This window comes from Trichosurus vulpecula, chromosome 2 (assembly GCF_011100635.1).
Source record: "Trichosurus vulpecula isolate mTriVul1 chromosome 2, mTriVul1.pri, whole genome shotgun sequence".
In the NCBI taxonomy this organism is placed as follows: Eukaryota; Metazoa; Chordata; class Mammalia; order Diprotodontia; family Phalangeridae; genus Trichosurus; species Trichosurus vulpecula.
The window spans coordinates 21,789,423-21,811,607 of NC_050574.1; the positions used below are offsets into that span (position 1 = coordinate 21,789,423).

General features: G+C 43.9%; 1 protein-coding gene across 1 annotated transcript in view; it reads right to left on the minus strand.

Annotated features, from left to right (window-relative positions):
* The window catches only part of PER3 (period circadian regulator 3), a 32,186-nt gene extending 15,331 nt beyond the window's left edge, over nucleotides 1-16,855 (minus strand). Inside the window, exons 1-11 of the mRNA XM_036746713.1 lie at nucleotides 16,789-16,855; nucleotides 13,561-13,964; nucleotides 13,124-13,269; nucleotides 12,269-12,384; nucleotides 10,716-10,917; nucleotides 7,715-7,763; nucleotides 6,842-6,984; nucleotides 5,184-5,262; nucleotides 4,193-4,299; nucleotides 2,039-2,195; nucleotides 847-952 (exon numbers count right to left, since the gene is read on the minus strand). Of these exons, the coding sequence (XP_036602608.1) occupies nucleotides 847-952; nucleotides 2,039-2,195; nucleotides 4,193-4,299; nucleotides 5,184-5,262; nucleotides 6,842-6,984; nucleotides 7,715-7,763; nucleotides 10,716-10,917; nucleotides 12,269-12,384; nucleotides 13,124-13,269; nucleotides 13,561-13,697 (1,242 nt within the window). The 5' untranslated portion in view covers nucleotides 13,698-13,964; nucleotides 16,789-16,855. The remainder of the gene's footprint in view (nucleotides 1-846; nucleotides 953-2,038; nucleotides 2,196-4,192; nucleotides 4,300-5,183; nucleotides 5,263-6,841; nucleotides 6,985-7,714; nucleotides 7,764-10,715; nucleotides 10,918-12,268; nucleotides 12,385-13,123; nucleotides 13,270-13,560; nucleotides 13,965-16,788) is intronic.
* Between the last annotated feature and the right edge of the window lie 5,330 nt (nucleotides 16,856-22,185).

Consider the following 22,185-nt stretch of genomic DNA (forward strand, 5'->3'; position numbering starts at 1 on the left):
CAAGTTACACAAGTGGCAAAGCTGGGATATGAACACAGGTCAGCCTTTCTGCTTCCAAAGCCACGGAAGCCCTAGGACCCTGGGAAAGTGAAAATCACTGGGCTGACACTGTCTAAAGATTTACACCAGAATATACCAAAAGAAATAACTTTGTATTTTAGGAAAGTATTGAAATGATTCTAGAAATAGCCACTTCTAATGATTCATTCCACAGCCTAATTTTACCTTCAACCTCTCAGTGCCTAGGGAGAGTGTGGAATTCCATATTCCCAATGGATTTTTTTTCTCTCGGAATCATTAAGACATACTTAAGTAAAATCCAGAGATTGAATGCATTGGTACGTCTGGGAGAGAGAGAGAGAATGAAACAAAACCTCTAAGGAATACAGAGAAGGAAAGGTCTACAGCTTACTATCCCCCAATGAGGGGGAAACACAATACATCCTCACAAACATAAAGAGGTTATCTGTACTGACCAAGAACAGGAGTAAGAACTACCTACTCTAACAAAGAGTAAGACACAAAGCTTTTCTGGGATTGACAGAGGAGGGCCACCTCTTTACCATGTGTGCAGGCAGCGTGGGCAGCTCACTGGCACAGAGGAACTCTGAGCTGTGGTGGGTTGTGCCTACTGAGTGTGCCCTAGGTCACTATGGGAGCCCCTGGGAGCAGCAGGGGGCAAGCAGGCCTCCTGGGGAGGGGCAGGTAGAGCAGCCTGGGTCAAGGTGCCTGTACCTGCAGCAGCCACAGTGGGCTCATCTTGTGGGTGCTGGGAGAGCCTATCTCCAAGCCAAACAAACCTCACAGGGCCTGGGAGGAGGGCACACTTTTTTGATCTTATTTTACCTGTAACAGAAGTTTGTAGATTTGATCTTGTAATTCCATTATATCTTTGTCAATGCTGCTCATCTTCTTGATTCTGGCAGCAAAAACATCTTCGTTTAATGGGCTCCTGTGAAATGCCAAGTGGAGGACAGTGTGCACCAAGCTGGATGGAAAGCTCACTTACAAAATACGTATATGTATATTTTATACAACAGATCATTCTGAAAATGACTTAAACGCTTCTTCCAGAGGACTCTGTCCTTTGACTCCAAGTAAGAAAACAGGAAACACAAATTCCACTTGAGAACATGTCCACAAACACTAAGTAAAGCTGCAGTTTTCTCTCATTTCAGTGATTCATGAGGGGAACCTAAGCTGTGAGGTCTTACCCTCAAAATTCAGTCTCTGAAAATCATAATTCTGGCTTTGCAGGGCCAGTCTGTGGACCAGACCTTGGTCCTCCTGAAGTGAGTCTGTGCATTTCTAAAGGAGTCCGAGGGGTAGATATTCTTGGGCTCTCTTAGCAATAACAACAGCCAATGTGTATTTGACAAAGTGCTCATGGGACCCTCCAGTGAGGCAAGCCCCTGAGTTTCCATTTTACAGACAAGGAAATTAAGACTAACAGAGGCTTAGTGACTTTCCCAGGGACATAGCTCATAAGTAACTGCAGCAAGACCAGAAGACGGGTCCTCCCGCTGCCTTGGCCCAAACTCTCTCTGCTGAGCCGACTAGCTGCCAACGCTATGAGAAGGGTGTGAGAATAGGTTACCTGTTATATAGCTCAAGTACAGACCATGCTTTCATCTCCTCTGAGTCATCCATGTTAAAGTAAATGCTTTAAAATATTTTAAAAATAGAAATAATGGTTTTATTTCTCCTAAACATTATTAGTCAACTATTCTATAGTTAGTCATGACTCGACTCCACCATAATGGAGAAAACTCTGGTCCTCAAAGGATAAACAACATCATTTTCTATCTCTAGTTTGGAGCCGCAGGAAATTACAAGAACGAGGACCAGTCCAGAGAACTGGGGAGCAGAGTCTCATCACCCTGAAAAGCAAAACAATTCCTTCATGGAAAGCTGACTGGAAGCCCAAACGGCCACCTCAGTGAACACTAGCAGAGGCCCCAGGAGCAAAGTCTTAGCTGTGCACACACCTTAGTGAAGAAAGCACTGCTCAGGAGACTCAGCATCTTCACTGACTTACGTTCGGACTTTGTGTCGGCCGATGATGAAGGAAACTTTCCGGCTCCACGGGTTCACGAAGCTGGACCAGCTGGAATCCAATATGACGTAATCTCCATTCTGAGTGCAAAATCTAATGGGTGAATGTTCAAAGGGAGGTTGGCCCGCGTACTTCAAGACTACAAAATGCAGCAAAATGGAAGCATGGTTAGTACAGCATAAAGATGCTGGCCAAGAAAAAGTATTTCTGTATCCTTCCTGAAGTTACAGATTTCCTTCTTGGGTTTTCTAGTAAGCTGTTCTTAAAAGAATATCTAAAAGGGATTTAAAATCTCTTTCTCTTACATAATATTTATTTATTCTTGCTCTTAAAAAATTCCCCAGTGTTTGATAAACTCCCCAACATAAATGACCTAGGAAAGAGCTCTCAATTTAATAAAGATTGTTGAGAAAGTTATGAAGCAGTCAAGCTGCAATTATGTTCAGGTTAACATCTAACACCATATACCATAACAAATTCAAAATGGGTAGGTGACGTAAATACCAAAAATCACAGCATTAAATAATAATGATTAATAATCATATACCTTTGCGAGCTACAGCTGAAGGGTGAATTTGTAACCTAACGAAGGATAGAAGGGATTGCAAAAGATAAGACAAGTAATTCTGCTTATGAAACTGAAAATAATAATAACAGCTAACATTTACATAGTGCAGACTACATGCCAGGCACTGTACTAAGCACTTTGCAAAGATCATCTCAGTTGAGCTCACAAAAACTCTGAGTGCTAGGGGCTATTTTTATCTCCATTTTACAGACGAAGAAACTAAGACAGTTACAAGTCAAGTGACCGGCCCAGGGTCACACAGAAGTATCTCATGCCAGATTTGAACTTAGATCTTCCTGACTCCAGGCCCTACTATGCCATCTAACTGTCTTCCCAGCCCCAGGGAGGGAAGGAGGGGGAAGCTTTTATATGGGTAAAATTATTGCAACTAAGGTAAAAAAGAAGTAACCGGGGAAAAATATCTTTCTATCAAACGTGTGCTAAGGAGCTTCCATTCAAGATAGAGAAATATATAAAATGAAAAACTATTCCTTCAAAAATAAAAGGTCAAAGGATATGAACAAACGATTCTTAAAAGGACTGCAAACAACCATATGAAACAATGTTCCAAATCATTAAGCATAAAAGAAATGCAAAAATCAAAACAACTCAGAGGTCAGTCCTCACATCTGCAAACGAGCAAAAACGACAAAGGATGGGGAGAGTCAATGTTGGGGCGGTTGTGCAAGGGCAGGCAAACCAGTGCATGGTCGGTGGAATTACAAACTACTCTTGCTGTTTTGGAAAACAATTTGGAATTATGTGAAGAAAGTGTTTAACAGGCCCCTGTGCTCTGACTCTACAGCTCTGTTCCCCAGCTGGGCATACGCCATGAGGAGATCAATGCAAAACAAAATCCCCACAAACAAATATATTCACTGCATTGATTTCTGTAGTCACCAAGGACAGGAAACAACTAACCAACCATGGAGTGAGAGATCAGCCCCACAAACTGTGGTACATAAATGTAAGGGAAGATGGAGTATGGGAGGGTAAAACATGGTGTAGCCAATGGCCCTGAGGATGCACAGAAAGACCTAGAGAGAAACTGGTGTCAAGTGAAGGAGCAGACTGAGGAGAACAGCAGACACGATCACTAGAATGATGTCAGTGAGAAGAACCACCACCATGCAATCAGTGCTGTGTGCAGACAAATGGGAATCCTGGCTGTCCCTTGGAGAGACAGGACAAGGCCCCCACCACTTCCTTTTCTTTCCAGAGGTGGGAGGCCAGGGGTGCGAAGCACTGCATGCAACCTCAGTCTTTTTTAAATATTTGGGTTAATTCTGCTGAACTTCTTTCTCCTTTGTTATAAAGGATGGCTCTCCGGGAAGGGAAGAGGGGAGGGATACAGCGGGAAACAGATGATATAAAGACAAGAGGTCAATAAAACATATTAAAAATAAGCAGCAGGCTCAAATTGTTGGATAGCTGGAATTCAGTACATTGCTCATCAGGTTAAAAGCCAAAGAATAAAGATCAGAATTAGGAGCTAGGGTAATGAAAATAGCAAATGATGGAGAATGTACATGAGAAAGCCTTGTCCCCATACAGAAATATTCACTAACTTTTTTGGTGCACAGCAAACATCAGAGGACGGTCTTCCGGATGCAGGTACATTAAGACGGAGGTTCCAATCAGGTCCTGAGGGAGGTAGCCCAGCAAAGGCACAGCTCTGGGATAGACATACAGCCCCACAGAGGAAAAATCCAAAAATGATAAGATTTGTGAAATTTAAATTTTGTGAACACTTTCCAACAAAATTGGATTTCCAGTATTTTCCCCCCAAAGGTAATTTCAAGTAGCAAAATTAGCACACAAAGCTCTGTCTAGGATAATGGCTAAGATTTGGGACTCTAAGGGAGCCTACAAGGGAGGCTTTGTAAAAGTTAACTGTACAGAGGTTTCCTGTAGCTATAAAAGGAAAACGAGTTTACAGCAACCAGTTTCTGCAGTTACACTGTTACTGCCCCAGCCAGCAGATTACACTGCCAAGTGAAGAAGGTATCTTGCTATCTGTGTGATGGTGGCTACGTTATATGGTAAACAAACCAAAACAAAACCTAAGCCTTGGATCCAGGGCAGGGCAGCCAGTTTCAGCTTCTCTTTCAGATGTGAAGGCCTTTTCAAGTCAATCATACTCAACCACCATCCAAACTACCTGAGTGGTTGTGACATTTGACATTTACAGTGTAGTTCAAACAGGACTAGCTGGAGCCTCATCCAACTATCCTGACTTGAGCTAGTCTCTCTTCCTTGCCAGGTTTGGTTTTCTCATTTGTAAAGAAGGTGATCTCTGCTCTGTCTGCCTCATGTTACTGTCATGATCAAGTAAGACATACAGGGAAGGCTCTTTGTAAAGGGGAAAAGACAAAACATTTTTAGCTAGGATAGTCACCGGAACAAAATTTTAAAAAATGGCAAGATCTAGTCTATCAGACAAAAAAGATTAGATATAAGACAGAGTGAAGCCATGTGCTCCAACAATGTATATCTCAATGTACTGAATGGCAAGCCATGTTTAGAAATGCATTTCTCTCTTCTTACAGAAGTACCCACCTTTCATCCACTTCAAGAAACACACACCCTGGGGTATGGGTTGTTGTAAAGATCCTTTTATTCACAGGAATCCGGGGAGCTAGGAAAATACACACTTGAGATCTTTAAAATGCCAATAAATACTCATTAACTATACAGTAAGCTATTTTGTGAATTTGTCATCTATCTCAACAATGAGAACACATATATGGAACACAAATCTCTCTAAAGTCAGTGACATAAACTTCACCAGCAAATACAATTTTACATGCTGACAATTTTCATTAAAATCCCATCAATATTTTAATCATGATTTTGAAATGGTGGGGGGATAGTTGGGCACAGACCCTGTCTTCTACGCACAAAGTATATAAACATATAAAAAGCAACTTTAAACTCAAATTTTAGATATAAAAAGTGCAGTGATATTTAAGAATTGTAGAGGTGTGAAAAGGTATCTAAAGATCACTGGAGAAACTGGGAAAATTTAAAGAAATAAAAAATTTCTAAAAACCAAAAAACAACCTTCTGAAATGCATAGTAAATAAAATTGGACAATACTATAAAAAGTTTTTTCTATATTTGTACTTCCTGACTTGTGTGAATCAAACTGGTAAAGTTAAACAATAGATATTTATTATGTGGGTTTAGATATATAACTTTGTCACTAAAAAATAATGTACACTTTAATCGGAGATCTTCTAAATACTTTTAAAGTTAACAAGACATTCCCATCTGTACATTCTGTGATCTGCCTCTGGGGAATCTCAGTAAGCAACCCGAAGACCACTGGTGTAATTAAGGCCCCCCAGATGTAGGCTGCCCCTTAATACAAAATCACTTTGAAAGGGGAAAAATGGGTGTGTGTGTGTCACATATATACTTGGGCAGTACTGTGTACTTGGGCAGGGTGTATTAGGTTTTATGTAAGACAAAATGTGGGGGGGAAGAAGGAGGAGGAGGGAGAAGGTGGGGTATGGGAGGGGGAACATAAGGACAGTATTCTGCTCTTGTACCCAAACGCTATTTCACGCACAGCCCCCAACCTCCAAATTGTTAGGCCAAAGTGACCAACATGCTGATGAACTTAATCCTCACAGTAGAAAGCAAGCTCCTGGAGGGCAGACATTGGTTTTTCTTTGGAATCCTCCAAACCTAGCACATTGGCCAGCACATTGCAGGCCCTTAGTAAGTGCCAGACGAATGAATTCATTTGACAAGAACTCCCCTGTGAAGCACAATTCCTTACTGGCATCATTTCTGCACGAAGGAGCTGAACAATTAAACGTCTTCCAGCAGGCCGCTCCCCCCACCCCAAACCTCCCCAACAAATCCCCAGCAGGGACGGAAGCAGAGCTCCAAGTCTGCTGGATCTTTCTACCACACTACCCCTCAAAGTAAATGACTGAAGATGCAAGGAAACACCACAGAGATCAGTGTGGGCAGGACCTGAGTGGAGGCTGTGGGCTGGCCCACGCCATGCCTCTTTTCTCGTTCCAGAGTCCAATTCCAGGGACCAGGGCCTTTATGCACCTGTGGAACAGGCACAGCGTACATCTCTCTCCCTCTCTCTCTCTCTTTCTCTCTCTCACACACACACATACACACACACACACAAAACACACACCACCTAATGGGCCACTGTCTCTACAAGCTGAATGAACAAAGCACTGACTTGCCTTCATAACCAGAGTGGATCTTCTCAAGCAGAGTGAGGCAGCAGGGCTCTGACTCTGCATCAGCAGAGCTGTACACATCGATCCCATAGGGGGTGATCCGGAATGGGTAATAACGGGCCTCTTGTTCTCGGTCTTTACCTCCCCTGAGGAAATTTTACACGGTTAACTGACTGACGGTACTATTCAGAATGTGTTTGGGCAAAGTCTTCAAACATCTCACAGTGATTCCTCTGAACAGGAAAGGTATAAGTGTGTTTCTTTTCAAAAGCAGAAAAATGTGCTTAGTATTAGGCTGTGCCCAAATGCAATTTCCTCTTTGTTATCACAGAATCACAGACTCTGGGCTACAAAAGACCTTCGATGTCATCAAGTCCAACCTCCTGACTTGAAAGATTAGGAAAGTGAGATAGTGATGAAGCCACTTGGGCAAAGCCTGGTCCTCGTGACTGCAGGTGCTCTGTCCACTACTCCACACTACCCATCCTGCCCCTCAATCGCTCTGTGATGGAGAGATGGGCAGAACCACCTCAGATTCCACCACTGTAATGAAGCTGCCTCACTTTACCTCTCCATCTCCTTAGCATCCGAACTATCACACTTCTGGGGCTGCTGCTGCTGCTAAGAACCTACTGTAGGCCTCAGCCTACTTTCAGGATTCCACACACTTGGTACTTTACGCTCACAAACATTTTACACATTAAAAACTAGATCCTTAATTGGCCATTTTGTTCTTTTCCTACTCCCTAACTCATCTTGCTCTACAAGGCCAAAATCTCCTTGTCTTTAATGTCTTACTACATGACTCTCCTCCCCTCACCCACCTCCCAGAGGGAGTCTGTGTGGGAAGAGTCCAGCCGAGTCTGCTACACTTACCTGATCCTGCAGAAAAAGGGCTTCACTTGGGAATATTCGTATTGGGAGGCTGCCAGAAACAAACACAAACAGATTGCAAATGACCGTGTCAAACAGGAGTGGCATAAAAGTTCTTCCTTCTCCTTACCACACCAATGCTACGGCCTCGCTCCTGTACTGCCAGTCAAGAAAACAAAATGACTTTCAGAAAAGTGTATCCATCCTTTAGATAGATCTGTATGTTACACTGTTACATATGATACACACATGCACCTTTCTCCCGTATTCTGGGACTTAATCAACTCTTAGAAGAACTTCCACACAGCACCAACAACTCCGCTTAATTAGGCAGCAATGGCTTCACACAGCAGCTTGTACATGAATGATGACAAATTAGACCCATTAAAAACACAAGAATTCTAAGATATTAGAACAGCATCTGCTATTCTAATCACTGCATTCCAAGCGAAAGGAAGATTTGGCAGAGGTCTAGAGAAAGGGAGATCAAGAATTCAAGGAAACACAGAGAATTTGGGACAAGGAGAGGCAAAAACGTTAGGCCTCTAGTGACCAGTCTAGTTTGGAAAGGCAAACTTCTAAAATGATGAGCATATTTAGATTTGCTCACAGACCCCAGAACACTAGAATTCGTAGCCACTCCTCAAGATCGGAATGAGGCAGAAGAAGGATAACAAAAGGAAGAACTACGTTACAGAAGAGTGGCATGGCTAAGAGATATAGAGCTTGCTACCTCAGTACCCTGAACAAGCAGAAGATAAAGTGGCTTCAAGGTCTTTGATCATCGATCCACAAAAAGTCATTCAAGAAAAACTAAGCACATCTGTGATACAACCTCAAACTTTTTCGAGGCAATGTTACAGAGAACAGCTGCACAAAATACCATATGGTGCCACTGGTCTGACCCAATGTCAAAATCCTGTTAAATTTAAAATTCTATATATTTATAGAGTTCACATTTGTTCGTGTAACAATCGAAATTAGGAGATTTGAGACTTGGGACCACACTATTACATAAATATAATTAAAAATGAACACCAACACTCCATAATGATACAGATTTACAAATATGCCAAACTGGCCCCAGAATCACTACATGACCTTTAACACAGAACAGAAAAAGAGTCCTATTTCCCAATACCAGAGCTATAAAGGCGCTCCGCGGCAGAATAAATTTTCCTAAGTAGAGGACTGCTTCAAAATATCACCGAGTTCTAGAGCAGATGGGACCCTAGAGATCCCCTAGGCCAGAAGCTTCTTTGTGCAGATCTGGAGAGTGAGGTGTAGCTGCTCCCAACATCACATGGGTCATAAGCAATGGAGCTGGGCTTTGAAAGGCAAGTGTGACTCAAACTAGGCTTTCAAATCCAAAGCTTTAATATAGTCATACTGGTAATATCTTAGAGGATGTTGATTTTTTCCTCTATAAAGTTATTTATACTTTTATGAAATCATGAATATGACGAAAGAGTATGGATTTGTTCCTCAAGTCCCCAAACACTTGAATTTGCAGTTATTCCTCAAAACCTGAATGAGGGAGTGGAAGTCCAATGAAAGAAGAATGATTTTTATCAAGGCTGGTGTTAAACATAAGGACCTTACTCCATCAATTCACTGTTTAGGCCAGAAGAAGCCAGGAAACAAGGTCAAAGTCTAGAAATGATACAGAGTAAAGGAAGTAAGCTACATGAACAACCCTAAAGGAAGTACACAGAAGTACTCCAAAGCAGAACCTCAAGTAGGACAATATAAGGCATAGACTTTCAGCCCATCACAGCTTTGAGGATTAAATTCCATGAGGCAAAGGGGTAATAAATGGTAAAGAAAGGAAAATCAGAAAAACTGGGGCAGATCACTGAGGAACAGAGGTAGAAGAGAAATAGATTTGGGGAAACACATGAAAACTAAAGATTCCTGAATCTTAATTCAAGCATATACAAAGCACCCTCTAGGAAATGTATTACACTGGACACTGAAGACACCAAGATAAATAAAGAATGATAGTCCCTGTCCTCAAGAAGCTCTTACAATCAACTGTGAAAGGACACCAGAAAATTACTCATGTTGAAAAGAACAATTAAAAAGAACGCAGGAAAGGAGCAGAAGAATAATGAGATTGCACAAGAACACTTTAGAATGATGGGAGGAGCTAAGAGGAAGAAGAGTCTTAGCCTATAAAGAAACTGACAACTTTCAAACAATGATGTAACATCAGACAAAGGACTGGTTGCAAATGTCTATGATTGGAAGAGCAAGTGTCCAACACACTGTTTGCTGGCCCAAGGAAGGCCACAGAACTGCTGAAAAGGGAGGAAACAGGAACCTGGGGAGGAAGAGAAGACAAGAAACTCCTCAAGTACTTAGAAAGAGAAACTCTTTACAAAGACAACAGAAAAAAACACCTTTTGAGATGACACAAAAGGATTAAGCAATTATTAACATAAAGACGTGAAAAAAGGCCAAAAGGAACTTTCTGGTTAGAGATTTCTAAAACAAGAAAATGGGTATGAGCTTAAAAAAAATTGGTCCCTAGAAGTTTAGGGACAAGAAAGAAAAGAAAAAGAGATTTCGCACTGTGCTCAATCACAATTTATGTGGGATTTAAAACCTATTTGGATAGAAACACTGTAGACAAAACAGAGGAAAAATGTTTCAATTGTACTCCCCTAGATATGAGGGCCCAAATTTATGTTAATTATATTTACAATGTACATGCAGCTGTAAGCTGACATTTGTGGGGCATGTGTATAAATATACATATACATATGCATGCATGCAAAGTAGAATTATTCTAGCAACGATCAGAACAAATTTACTATCAGATTTTTACCACATTTAAAAATCAATTATTTAAAATACTTGTTCATTCCAGCACCTCGGGTTCTCATGCCTGGGTACTGCTGGTCTTACTATGCTGCACTCTCTGCTAAACATGCTCAGTTCTAAGTGAATTAAAGAGAAACAAATCCTTTTTCATCGGAATTAAGAACCCTGCTCTTGTCACCTGTTTGGGTGCTGACATTCCAGAATGGAAGATGGGCCTGGGCCGTATGTGCGTAGAACACCCTCACATCTTGAGGGGCAAGCAGCTCGACAAATGGAGAGGATGCCAGGGAATTCTTCTTACAGTTCAGAATGAGAGTGGCCTGCTCCGAAACATGTACCAACTTTCCCGACAGAAACGAAAAAACCGCCACAAAGGTATCCTATCAAAGACATTTTAAAAAGTACAAATGTTTAATCTTTACAAGCAACAGCCATCATAGAGTGACTTTCTTTTACAATTTTTACAAGGAACAGCTACAAACTTAATTTTAGAAAATTCTAAAACAGCACTATAACATTTGGGTTGTCTGACATCTCAAGCCCCACAACCAAACCACCTTTTTCTGTACGGATCTATGACTTCAACGGTGCAGGGACTCAAGATTGAGAAGCTAATGCGCATCAGTAACTGACCCATAAGCTGCTCCCCTGGAGAGTTCCTTTGGGCATTGAAAGGTGAAGTGACCTGCCCATGGTCACATTGTATGTGTCAGAGGCAGGTCGGGTTCTGTCCCAGACCTGTATGAGGGCTGGCCCTCTATCTACCGTGTGATGTCAGCCAAACAATGTATCTAAGTTTTAAAAAAATCTGTCTCTAAATGTCACGTCCATGTCCAGCTCCCTCCCTCCATGTGCCAAGCCTGCCTTCTCTCTACTTAATACTTTGACGCTTGGCTCAGAGGGCCAAGCAGCTGATCCTGACAAGCCCCCACATCCAGGCATCTCCATACTCTTGTTGTCTCCCTCCTCACAGAGTTTGGATGAGATTTCCATCTTTCACTGTTACATCCCTGAGCTGCCTCACACGCGCTTGCCTCCCCAGCTACTACAACACCCTGTTTGAGAGGCACATACTGGGTAGCCAATAAATGCTTGTTGAAGGACCTCTGCTATATTAAGAGGATAGCCCAAAATCCATTACCTTTATTTTAAGCTGAAACTGGGCTATGATTTCAAAACACCACGGTGGTGTTCACTGATTTCTGGAATATCAAACAACGTAAAAGGTAAGGGGAGGCTCACGGTTTTGTTTAATGTGAAGAGATTCTCTATGAAGAAATGCAGTCTCATTTGTGGTCTTTGAGGACACAGCAATAGCTACAAACTCACCTGTTCTAGAAATCCAGTTTGCAAAAGTCTGAAGAATAAGGTAACTTCAACATGGTGACATAAAAGAAAATGACTATAATAACAGCACAAAACCCAGCTACAAAATTAAGACAACGGCCACCTGGCTGGAATGACTGCTCTCCATTTCACTTTTGGTTGAACTTGGGCATAAATGCTATGGACATATGATCTACACTGTACCCAAAACCAACTGCCTACTGCGAGATGCTCTGGGTGTTTAGGCTCTCTCTGAGGCAATGGCAGAAGTCCCTTTATCTGGGCTTTCTCCCGTTACCTATCTCAGGTTACAATTTTTAAAATTATTCTATTGTAAAAACCTATTTGTAAGTTAAGTCCTGGGAAGGTTGTAGAGAGGGATGGGGTAAATTCTGGACCACTTACTGTGTTTTTTGACGTGTGTTCCGAAGCGATGGTAGCCAGCTCCTCGAGGGTGTACTTAGTCACATCTGCTTGGTGTGCTCCATTTGGTCTGAGAATCTGGAAAAACTCATTGTTGGCTGAAAACAACAGAAAAATGTAAGTGGTGTAATGAAGACATTAACAGTTTCTACAACTGATTCTTCGAGCTGTATTTTTATAAGAAATTAATGGCTTGTGGTTATAATGAGACCATCCTATTACATAATAAATCTGCTTTATAGAGTGATTTGTGTTAGAAAACTATAACCCAGTGATATTATGTGCTTAAAGCAAATGCACAAACCGAAACTTTGAGGGTTTCTTCAATAGAAAGATTTTCTCATGAAAATTTCCTAGATCATATAAAGAATATGCCACAAATTTAGGCAGTAACGCCACAAATTTCCAAAAAAAAGAAAGCAGGCAGTGTACATTACTAAAAGAGAAATCTATTATTTTTACTGCTGGAATTAGACAGCATACAGTATCTGTAAAGATGCAAAAGTTATAGGTATAGAGTAGGGTGTGTACCTTAGAAAATAAGAAAGTGGTATTGGAAGCTTATTTTTTTATATGACTACTAATTAACTGCAGTTCTATTTAAACAAAAGATTTTATACTTGAGTATTTCTAAAAAAAAAGTATCACTAAAAAAAACCCCTGATCTTTTGTCAGACAGAATATTTTATGTTAATCATGAATTTACTCATCCAATGTGCTTAATGAAATCAATGAGTCTGGCTCATTCTGTACATTCTGAACCCATGGCCACAAGTCTAGTGGAGCTGGGGCTTGCAATGAGCCAGTCCAAGTATTCACTTTGACCGTGAAGTGTACCTTGCACGCTGTGCACGCAGCGAAGGGCATAGTTGAGGGCATCCAGAATACTAGGCTTATGATTTTTCTCAGAGGGGAAATACTTTTTCATTTCTCGGACCACCATCATAAGTTCTTCAGAAGTCTTGTCTCGATCTTGCTGCTCACTGAAAGACAGTAAGAGGTAAAGTTCCATCTTTATAAGAGGTTTCTCATCCCTGATGCCTGGTGGACTCGCTTTCTTTTCCTCTCCCCTTCCTCCTGGCTTCCACTATTCTACCACTGATCACAGGCCTCCGTTTCCACGTCTACTCCTTATTAGCTTAATTTTCCCAGATTTCACATCCCAAGAGACCATCTCAGTCCTAAGATTTTCTTCTCTAACAATAAATACTTGGTCTCTTTTTCTCTTTCCTCTTGGATAAGGAATAAAAACTGGTCAGAATAAAAGCTCTCACCTGTTGCTGTCAGCCCCAGCTTTGCCTTCTTTCCACATCTCATCGGATTCTTTATCAAGGGAATCTGTCCCACTGGACTCTGGTCCATTCAATTCATTTCCACTGGAGTTACTGCCATCAGACTTACTGCTCTGCATTTCGAGGCCTTTACAACAGATGTTCTTCTCTGGCTTCTAAATACTGATGGCTCAAAGTGAATGTGTTCTCTACTTTGGAATCAGCAATGATGATGGTCCAGTTCTCATTTCGGTCCAAGCCATCCCCTGACACAGCTGACTGGTGAAATGTGACACGAGTAATTAATTACTGCCATTCAATGGGGGAAAATTCTTTCTAGACTCACTATTTTCCATAATAAGGAACTTCAATGTCTTATGATTCCACTAAAGTGTAACGACTTCAATCTGGAAAAAAACAAAAACAAAGAAAAGTTGGAAAGTAAAACATGCGTTTAATACCTGAATACCTGAGACCAAGATGAAAATGTCAGCGGCTCCGCTCAGACACACAGACAAGCGTTCAGATATCTTGGAGCTAGGAGGCCCTTAAAGGTATCCAGTCCAATCTTACCACTTTAAAGATGAGGAAACTAAGGCTCCAAGAGAAGCTGCAACTTTCCCAAGGTCACCTAGCCAGTATATAGCAGGCCTGGGATTCAAACCCAGGTCCTGGGACCAAATCAATATCCTTTCCACTGTACCAGAATATCTTCTTCCAGTAGCAGTCAGGGTTTGGATCCAGGTCACCTGGCTCCAAATTCAGTGCCTGTTACACTACCAACCCCATGCACCCAGCGTCCACTAAGCACCTCCTATAGCACTCTGCCGGGAGCTAGGGATACAAAGGCAAAACAGAAAAACAGCCCTTGCCTTCAAGGGGGTATGGGGGTGCAATAATCCCACGTAGACAGGTTAAGTATTTGGGGTCTGAACCCGTGATTTCACTGGCAGAGGCAATGCCAGAAGGTATACATCTAGTATTCGGTCAGTGGTCAAGAGAGTTGCCTGGGAGCATTGCGAGGGTAAGTGCCTCGTCAGCAGGTCACACACACACCTGCTGTTACTGAGTTATTTCAGTTGTGTCTGACTCTTGTGACCCCATTTGGGAGTTTCTTGACAGCGATACTGGAGCAGTTTGCCATTTCCTTCTCCAGCTCATTTTACAGATGAGGAAACTGAGGCCAACAGGGTGAAGTGACTTGCCCGGGGTCATATAGCTAGTACCTAGGCCAGAATTGAGCTCAGGAAGATGAGTCTTCCTGATTCCAGGGCAGCTGTTCTATCCACTGCACCATTTGGCTGCCCCACACAGTAGGTGACATACAACTACTACGTGTCATAGGCAGGATTTGAACCCAGATCTTAGAATTATAGGATCAGACATCTAGAGCTGCGGTCATCTAGCACAAGTCCTTCATCTTATGAATGAATAATAATAACCTTTATTAAGTACGTCCTCTATGCCAGGCATTGTGCTAAATGATGGGATACAAGTGTGCCCACAATAGCACAGAAACTGAGACCCACGGAGATGCAAAGTGACTTGCCTAAGGTCACACAGGGAGTCCGTGCCCCAGGTGTGACTACCTGGTCACCTGGCTCCAGCATCTCTCCGTCTTCCACTCCAGGATGCCAAAAGGGAAATCAGGAAAGGTTTCCCGTAGGACGGCGCTCCCATCCAACCCTCCTCCAAACTCCCCTGCTTCTGCTGAGGGCTCCATGGTCCTTCCAGTAACCCAGATTTTCAATGTGGAGTCAGGCTTGTCCTTCCTTTCCCAATTTCCATATCCAATGAGTTGACCAACTCTTGTCAATTCTAACTCCATAAGATCTCTTGCATCCATCTTCCTGATCACAAGATCATAGATTTAGAGGGACCTTGGAGGCCATCGGTAGGCAGCAAGGTGGCTCAATGGATAGAGTGCTGGCCCTGGAGTTAGGGAGACCTTAGTTCAAATCTGGCCTCAGACACTTACTAGCTGTGTGACTCTGGGCAAGTCACTTAACCTCTGTTTGCCTTAATCCACTGGAAAAGGAAATGGCAGAATACGCCAGTATCCTTGCCAAGAAAACCCCAGGGACAGCATTGCCCTGCTTTGGTCCACAGGGTCACTAAGAGTCAGACAAGACTGAACAACAACAACAGAGATTATCTAATCCAACACCCTCAGTTTACAGATAAGGAAAGTACAGAACAGTTAAGTGACTTTGTGACTGGAAACCAGAACTTCCTGTCTCCAGGTCCATCAGGCTCTATGTATCCATTTCACCGGCCACCCATCCTCTCCTCATCTCCCCCCTCCTGGTTTTCTTCAAACTCAGACCTTTCCTGATCCTCCTCTCCCCACTCCTTCCTTCTGAAATTACCTCCCATTTACACTGTCCACATGGTGTATGTACACAGTCATGGGCATGATGCCTCCCTGCATTAGCCTGGGAGCTCCCAGCAATAAAGCCTCAACGCCTGGCTCCTGGAGGGCAGGGGCTATCTGCTGCCTTTCTTTGTATCCCTGGCACTTAGCACAGAGGCTGGCACACAGTAGGCACTCAGTGCCTGGCTCCTGGAGGGCAGGGACTGTCAGCTGCCTTTCTCTGTATCCCTGGCACACAGTAGGCACTCACTAATGCTCAATTCCTGGCTCCAGGCGGGTAGGGGCCATCTGTTGCCTTTCTTTGTATCCCTGGCACACAGTAGGCACTCACTAATGCTCAGTGCCTGGCTCCTGCAGAGCAGGGGCCGTCTGCTGCCCAGCCTTTGGCTCACAGAAGGCGCTTAATAGATGTTGGCGGCGGTTGCTGACGGGGATCGTCAGAGCTCTCCAACGCTGGTCCGCAAGTTAAAAGGCTGGTTGTTTTTAAGCACCGAGGGGCAGGAGACGCCGGCCAGGTGCCGGACGCGGCCCCACCTGCGCAGGCTGGATGCAAAAGTTGCCGGGGCCTTCGGGAAGGACACGACCCGCCCTCTCCCCCCGGGGGGCTTCCCGCCTGGACCCGGGCAGCCTCCTTCCCCTCCACCCCAAGTTCAAGGGCAACTTATTTCCCGCTGGGCTCCGTGGGCGGTTACGTAACCCGCCCTCCCCCTCGCCGCCCCCAGGGGGTTCCCTTCCCCGCTACACCCCCCCCCGAAGCGCTTTAAGGGGGGAGCGAAGCGCTTCGGGGGGGCGTGACCGAACCTAGACCCCGGCTCGTCCGGACCCCAGCCCTCGCGCGGAGACTCTCGCTCACTCACCCGCCCGGCCGCCGCCGCCGCCGCTTGGCCCCCGCGCGCCGCCGCCCTCCCTCGGCCCGGCTCTCTCGCGCCGGCTCCGCGCGCAGGTCTCGGGGCCAGCCGCGTGCCGCGGGGCCGCCCCCCCACACGCGAACGCCCTCCTGCAACGTGACAGGACCCCGCCCCCACCGCGCCCCATTGGACGCTGCGCCCAGCCCCGGGCGCCTCCATTGGCCAGAAGGAGGAGCCTGAGGGGGGAGGCTCTGGTTACATAACCGGGCCCGAGGCCCCCCAAACCCTATTACATAACCCGCGGGGAGGGGCAGGGCGAGAGGCGCCTCTCAGCCAATGCTGTTAAGCCGGTGGGCGGGGCGTGGGCGGTGAGGTCCGCGAGGGAGGCGTGGTCCTAGTAGGCACGAGTCCGGTATCCCGCTGCCGCACGGGGCTTAGATGGTGATAGGCGGAGGTGCCGTGATAGGGCGGGGCAGCTGTCACTCTTAGGAGAGGCGGGGGAGGGACAGGTGAGGACTGGGGTCAGTGATGGGAGGAGGCCTGGCTAGGATGCTCTACACCCGAGAAAACGAGGAGAGGATTTGATTTGCAGGCGGGGCGGCTTTCGAGTCGTCCTTTCTTGGACTGGGGCCAGAGGAGCGTGGGCATAGGCATTACGGATGGGGCTGGGTTGCCTGGGAGGAAGGTGGACACCTTAGGGACGGGGGTCAGTGGCATGGATGAGCCTCTTACCCTACTTATCTCCCTCTATAAAAAATGTCCTAATTGTCAATTAATAAATATTATTGTCTCTCTTCCCCTCATTGAGAAGGGGGAAAAAACAACCTTTGCAACAAATATCCGTATTTGAGCAAAACAAATGCCCCTGTTATCGTCCGTGTCCAAAAATGTATCCATCACACCTCCCTCTGTCAGGAGATGGGTAACACGGTTCACCCGAAGATCTCTGGGATGATCTATTCTTGATCCCAGGGTGGGTTGGTTGCAAGCTACCTCATCCCAGGTGTCACACCCTCCGGGAAGCTTTTCTCCGATTCTCACCTATTCATTAGAGTATTCATTACAGTATTTTCCCCTTCCCGTCCTATTACTTACCATAGGGTCCTAGATCTCGAGCAGTAAGGGATCTTATATTTAGCCCAACTCCTTCATTAAGTGACGAAACCAAGACCCAGGGAGAGTAAAAGCCTCACCCAACATCCCACAGGCAAATGGGTAGGATTCGAAGTCAGGTTCTCTATTACTCCCGAGCCAGGACTCTCACCTGTACCCCATCGCCTCTGGCGCTCCTTCTCATTCTCCTCTGCGAGATCCTCCCCCTCCTCCAACTCACTGCCTTCCGAAGTATGGAGATTCTCCAGTTCTCTGCCACCGGCCCCCCTACTCTTCTGTCTCTGTGCTTTCTCCCTTGGTGATCCCATCAGCTCCCCTGGGTTTAATTATTATCAATTATTATTCTATTGCTATCATTATTGTAGTGACTCCCAAATCTGGAATCTCTCTCCTGAACGCTTGTCCTATGTTTCCCCCCACTCCCGCTCCTCTCCTCCCCGCCTGCTGGACAGCTCCACCTGAACATTCATCGGCCCCTTAAGAGTCAACATCTCCTGAACAAAAACCATTCCCCTCTAAAAGCCATCGCTCCACCACATCCCCTATTTCTGTTTAGGACGTCTCTATTCTTCTTATCACCTAGATTTTCAGCTTTGTAGTCACGCTTCTTTTTCCTTTGTCCCTCAACCCCCGTATTTACTCAGTTGCCAAGTCTTGTCAATCTCCATTACACTTCTTTCATACAATCCCTTTCTTTTCACACACAGTCCCTACCCTAATTTAGGCTTCCACTGCCTCTCCCTTGGTCTCCTGTAACAGCCTCCAATATGGCTTCCTTCTCTTCGGTCTCAATCCATTCTTCATAAAGCAGCCAAATGCATAGTCTTGAAGTAGAGGTCTGACTGCGTCATTACCCTGTTCAAGAAGCTTCAGTTGTTCTAGGATAAAAAAATCACAAACAAAAACACACATCCTGGCATTACAACTCTCCATGATTTAATCTCCACCCACATTTTCAGTATATGTGTGTGTGTGTATGTGTATATGTTCATATATATACACACACATACATATATACATACACACACACATATATATAACATATACATAGAGAGAGGTGTGTATATACACATATATAAATAAAAGTAAGTATACACACACATATATATAGATATAGATACATACTCTCCTTTCAGTGATCTCTCTTCTGGTCAAACTGGCTTATTGACCATACCCTGAACATAGGATTGTAGAGCCCACCTTTATGCCTTTGGAAAAGAGATACTAGTCTGGAATAGTGCTCCCTGCTCACGTCCACCTGGAGAATCCTGAATTTGCTTTGAAGCATAGTTCAGGTACCACCTCCTGCACGTGGTTATCTCCTGATCTCCAGAGTTCCTGGCACTCTTTCTTTCTTGAAATGTCTTTGTATTTAGAGTATTTTGTTTTTACATCTTTTTCTAAGTGTGCCCTCCCAGTAAAATGCAAGTCCCTAAGTCCTTGGACAGTTCCGTTTTTGTCTTTGTAGCCTTAACATCCAGCACATAGTAGGGTATATCCTAGCTCTCGAGTAGGAAGGGATCTCAGATTTAACCCAATTCCTTCATTAAGTGAGGAGACCAAGACCCAGGGAGAGTAAAGGCCTCACCCAACATCACACAGGCAAATGGGCAGGATTTGAAGTCAGGTCTCATTCTATTGTAACCACCAGTACAATATAGAAATGGAACAAGCATTTTTAAAGCACCTATTTTGTGCCAGGCCTAGAGTCCAAATCCAGCCTCAGACACTTAATAGCTGTGCCACCCAGGGAGAGTAATTTAACTCTGTTTGCCTCAGTTTCCTCATCTGCAAAATGAGCTGGAGAAAGAAATGGCAAACCACTCCAGTATCTTTGCCGAGAGAACTCCAAATGAGGTCACCAAGTATAGGAAAGGGCTGAAAAGACTCCACAGCAATAAAATGTGCCAGGCATGGGGTCAAGTGCTTATAAATGGTGTCTTCTTCGATCCCCACAACAACCCTTGGAGGGAAGTACTATGATTATCCCCATTTTACAGCTGAGGCAGACCGAGGTTAAGTGTCTTGCCCAAAGTCAGGTAGCTAATGTGTCTGAAGCAGGATTTAAACTATGACTTCAAATCTAGCTCACGGTGCTACCTAGCTGGCTCTCACACAATCCTCTTGAGGACAGGAAGGACGAAAGCCTCAGAACTAGGTGGCATGAGTTGGTTGCAATCTGCATTATTGTTGGGACTACTCCCATCTTTAAGATCACAGAGACATTAAAGGAACTGGACCCAGACCACAGAATTATAGACATGGCATATTTAAGATTTTACAAAGCATTTGAAAAAAAAAGTCTCATTCACTCTTTATGGATGAAATGGAGAGAGGGGCAGTAGTACAGTCAGATGCACTGGAACAGGTGGCATGACAAGACCCCAAATTAGCCTTTAGGGGGACTAATGGCAACTTGGAACAAGGTTTCTGGTAAGGTGTCCCATGGATCACTCTGTGCTTTTGTGCTGTTCAAGTCATTTATGAGAATGTTAGATGAAGGCATAGCCCGCCTGCTCCCCAAATTTGCAAATGATATGAATGTGGAATTTGGAAGAGGGTAGACAATTGGATGCTCGATCTGAGAATCAGAACCCTAAAAGATCCTGGCAGCCTGGGATGATGGGGAAGATTCAGATAAAATATAATAGGAGTAATTATAAGAGTCTAAACTTAGGCTCAAAAAAATCAACTTAATAATTCAATTCAGGTCAGCAAGCATTTATTAAATGTTTGCTATATGGCAGACACTGTGCAAGGTGTTAGAGATACAGAAACAATAACTAAATAGTTCGTACTCCCAGGGGACTTACCTTATACTGAAAGAAAACAACATATACCAAGATAAATAAATATAAATAAACACAAAATAATACTGTGGGAGAGAAGGCACAAAAAAACCAGGTGACTCAGGGAAGGCTCTGTGAAATTGAAAGGGAGCTAGGGATGGTGACAGTGTGACTAGATAACACTTTCTGTGAAAAAGATCTGAGGGCCACAGTTCCAAATTACTTTCCAGAATGGCTTTCTTCTTCTTTTTCCTCAGTGGGCAAGAAGTCAGGGGGACGGGGTGGGGCGGGGGTGGGGGGAAGGTAGAGAAAACAAGTGCTTGTTAATTTTTAAAAATTGAAAAAAAATTTAATTAAAAAATAAAAAACTCTTAGAGTTTTATTTGTATTGATTCAGTAGGAATCAATACTGTTGATTTCCTGCTCCTCTGCTCCTCTCTCCCCATCATCTCCTTTTTCCATAGCATCTGAGGCTTGACAGTCATGGTTTCCAGAACGCAGGAAGTTGTAGCACCACTGGATTCTGCCTTGGCCAAAAGACGCATTTTACCTTTAGTTCCAGGTACTTGATTTTAGAAAGGACATAGATGAGCTGTAGTGTGTCTGGGAGAGGATGATCAAGTAGCTCCCTGGGGTCTCTACAAAGGCCTCTGTTTACATTGAATGACCTTTATAAGAACCATTTCCCTGTCAATCTTTCCTGGCTTATTACATATGGTTTCCTTTCTTGTGCCCTGTTGTTCAGCCAAACTAGTTTACTTGCTGTTCTTCACATATGACCTTCTATCTCCACACCTTTGCACAGGTTGTCCCCAGTGTCTGGAATGCACTCTATCTTCACTCCTGCCTTAGCTTCCTCCTTAGCTTCCTCCTTAGATTCTTTCTTTCTTTCTTTCTTTCTTTCTTTCTTTCTTTCTTTCTTTCTTTCTTTCCTTCCTTCCTTTCTTCTTTCTTTCTTTCTTTCTTTCTTTCTTCCTTCCTTCCTTCCTTCCTTCCTTCCTTCCTTCCTTCCTTCCTTCCTTTCTTCCTTCCTTCTTTCTTTCCTTCCTTCCTTGCTTCTTTCTTTCTTTCTTTCTCTTTCTTTCTTTCTTTCCCCTTTCCTGATGACTGCAGCTACTAGTGCCTTGCCTTGTCCCTCAACCCACCACAGTTACCTTACATTAACTTTTTTTTTTGAGGCAGTCAGAATTAAGTGACTTACCCAGGGTCACACAACTAGTAAGTGTCAAGTGTCTGAGGCCAGATTTGAGCTTAGGTCCTCCCATTAACTTTTAATATATTTTGTGTTACATCTTGTCTCCTAGAAGAAAACGTAAGCTTATGGAGGATAAAACTCTTTTTTTCTCTTTATAATTTCAGTACCTACCACACCGTACCTGGCACACATTTGGAACTTAATAAATGCTTGTTGATTGACTGACCATGCAATGTAAACATTGGTTAAAGGGACTGGTGATATTTAACCTGAGGAAGAGAAGACATAGAGAGTTGATAAGTTTTCAAA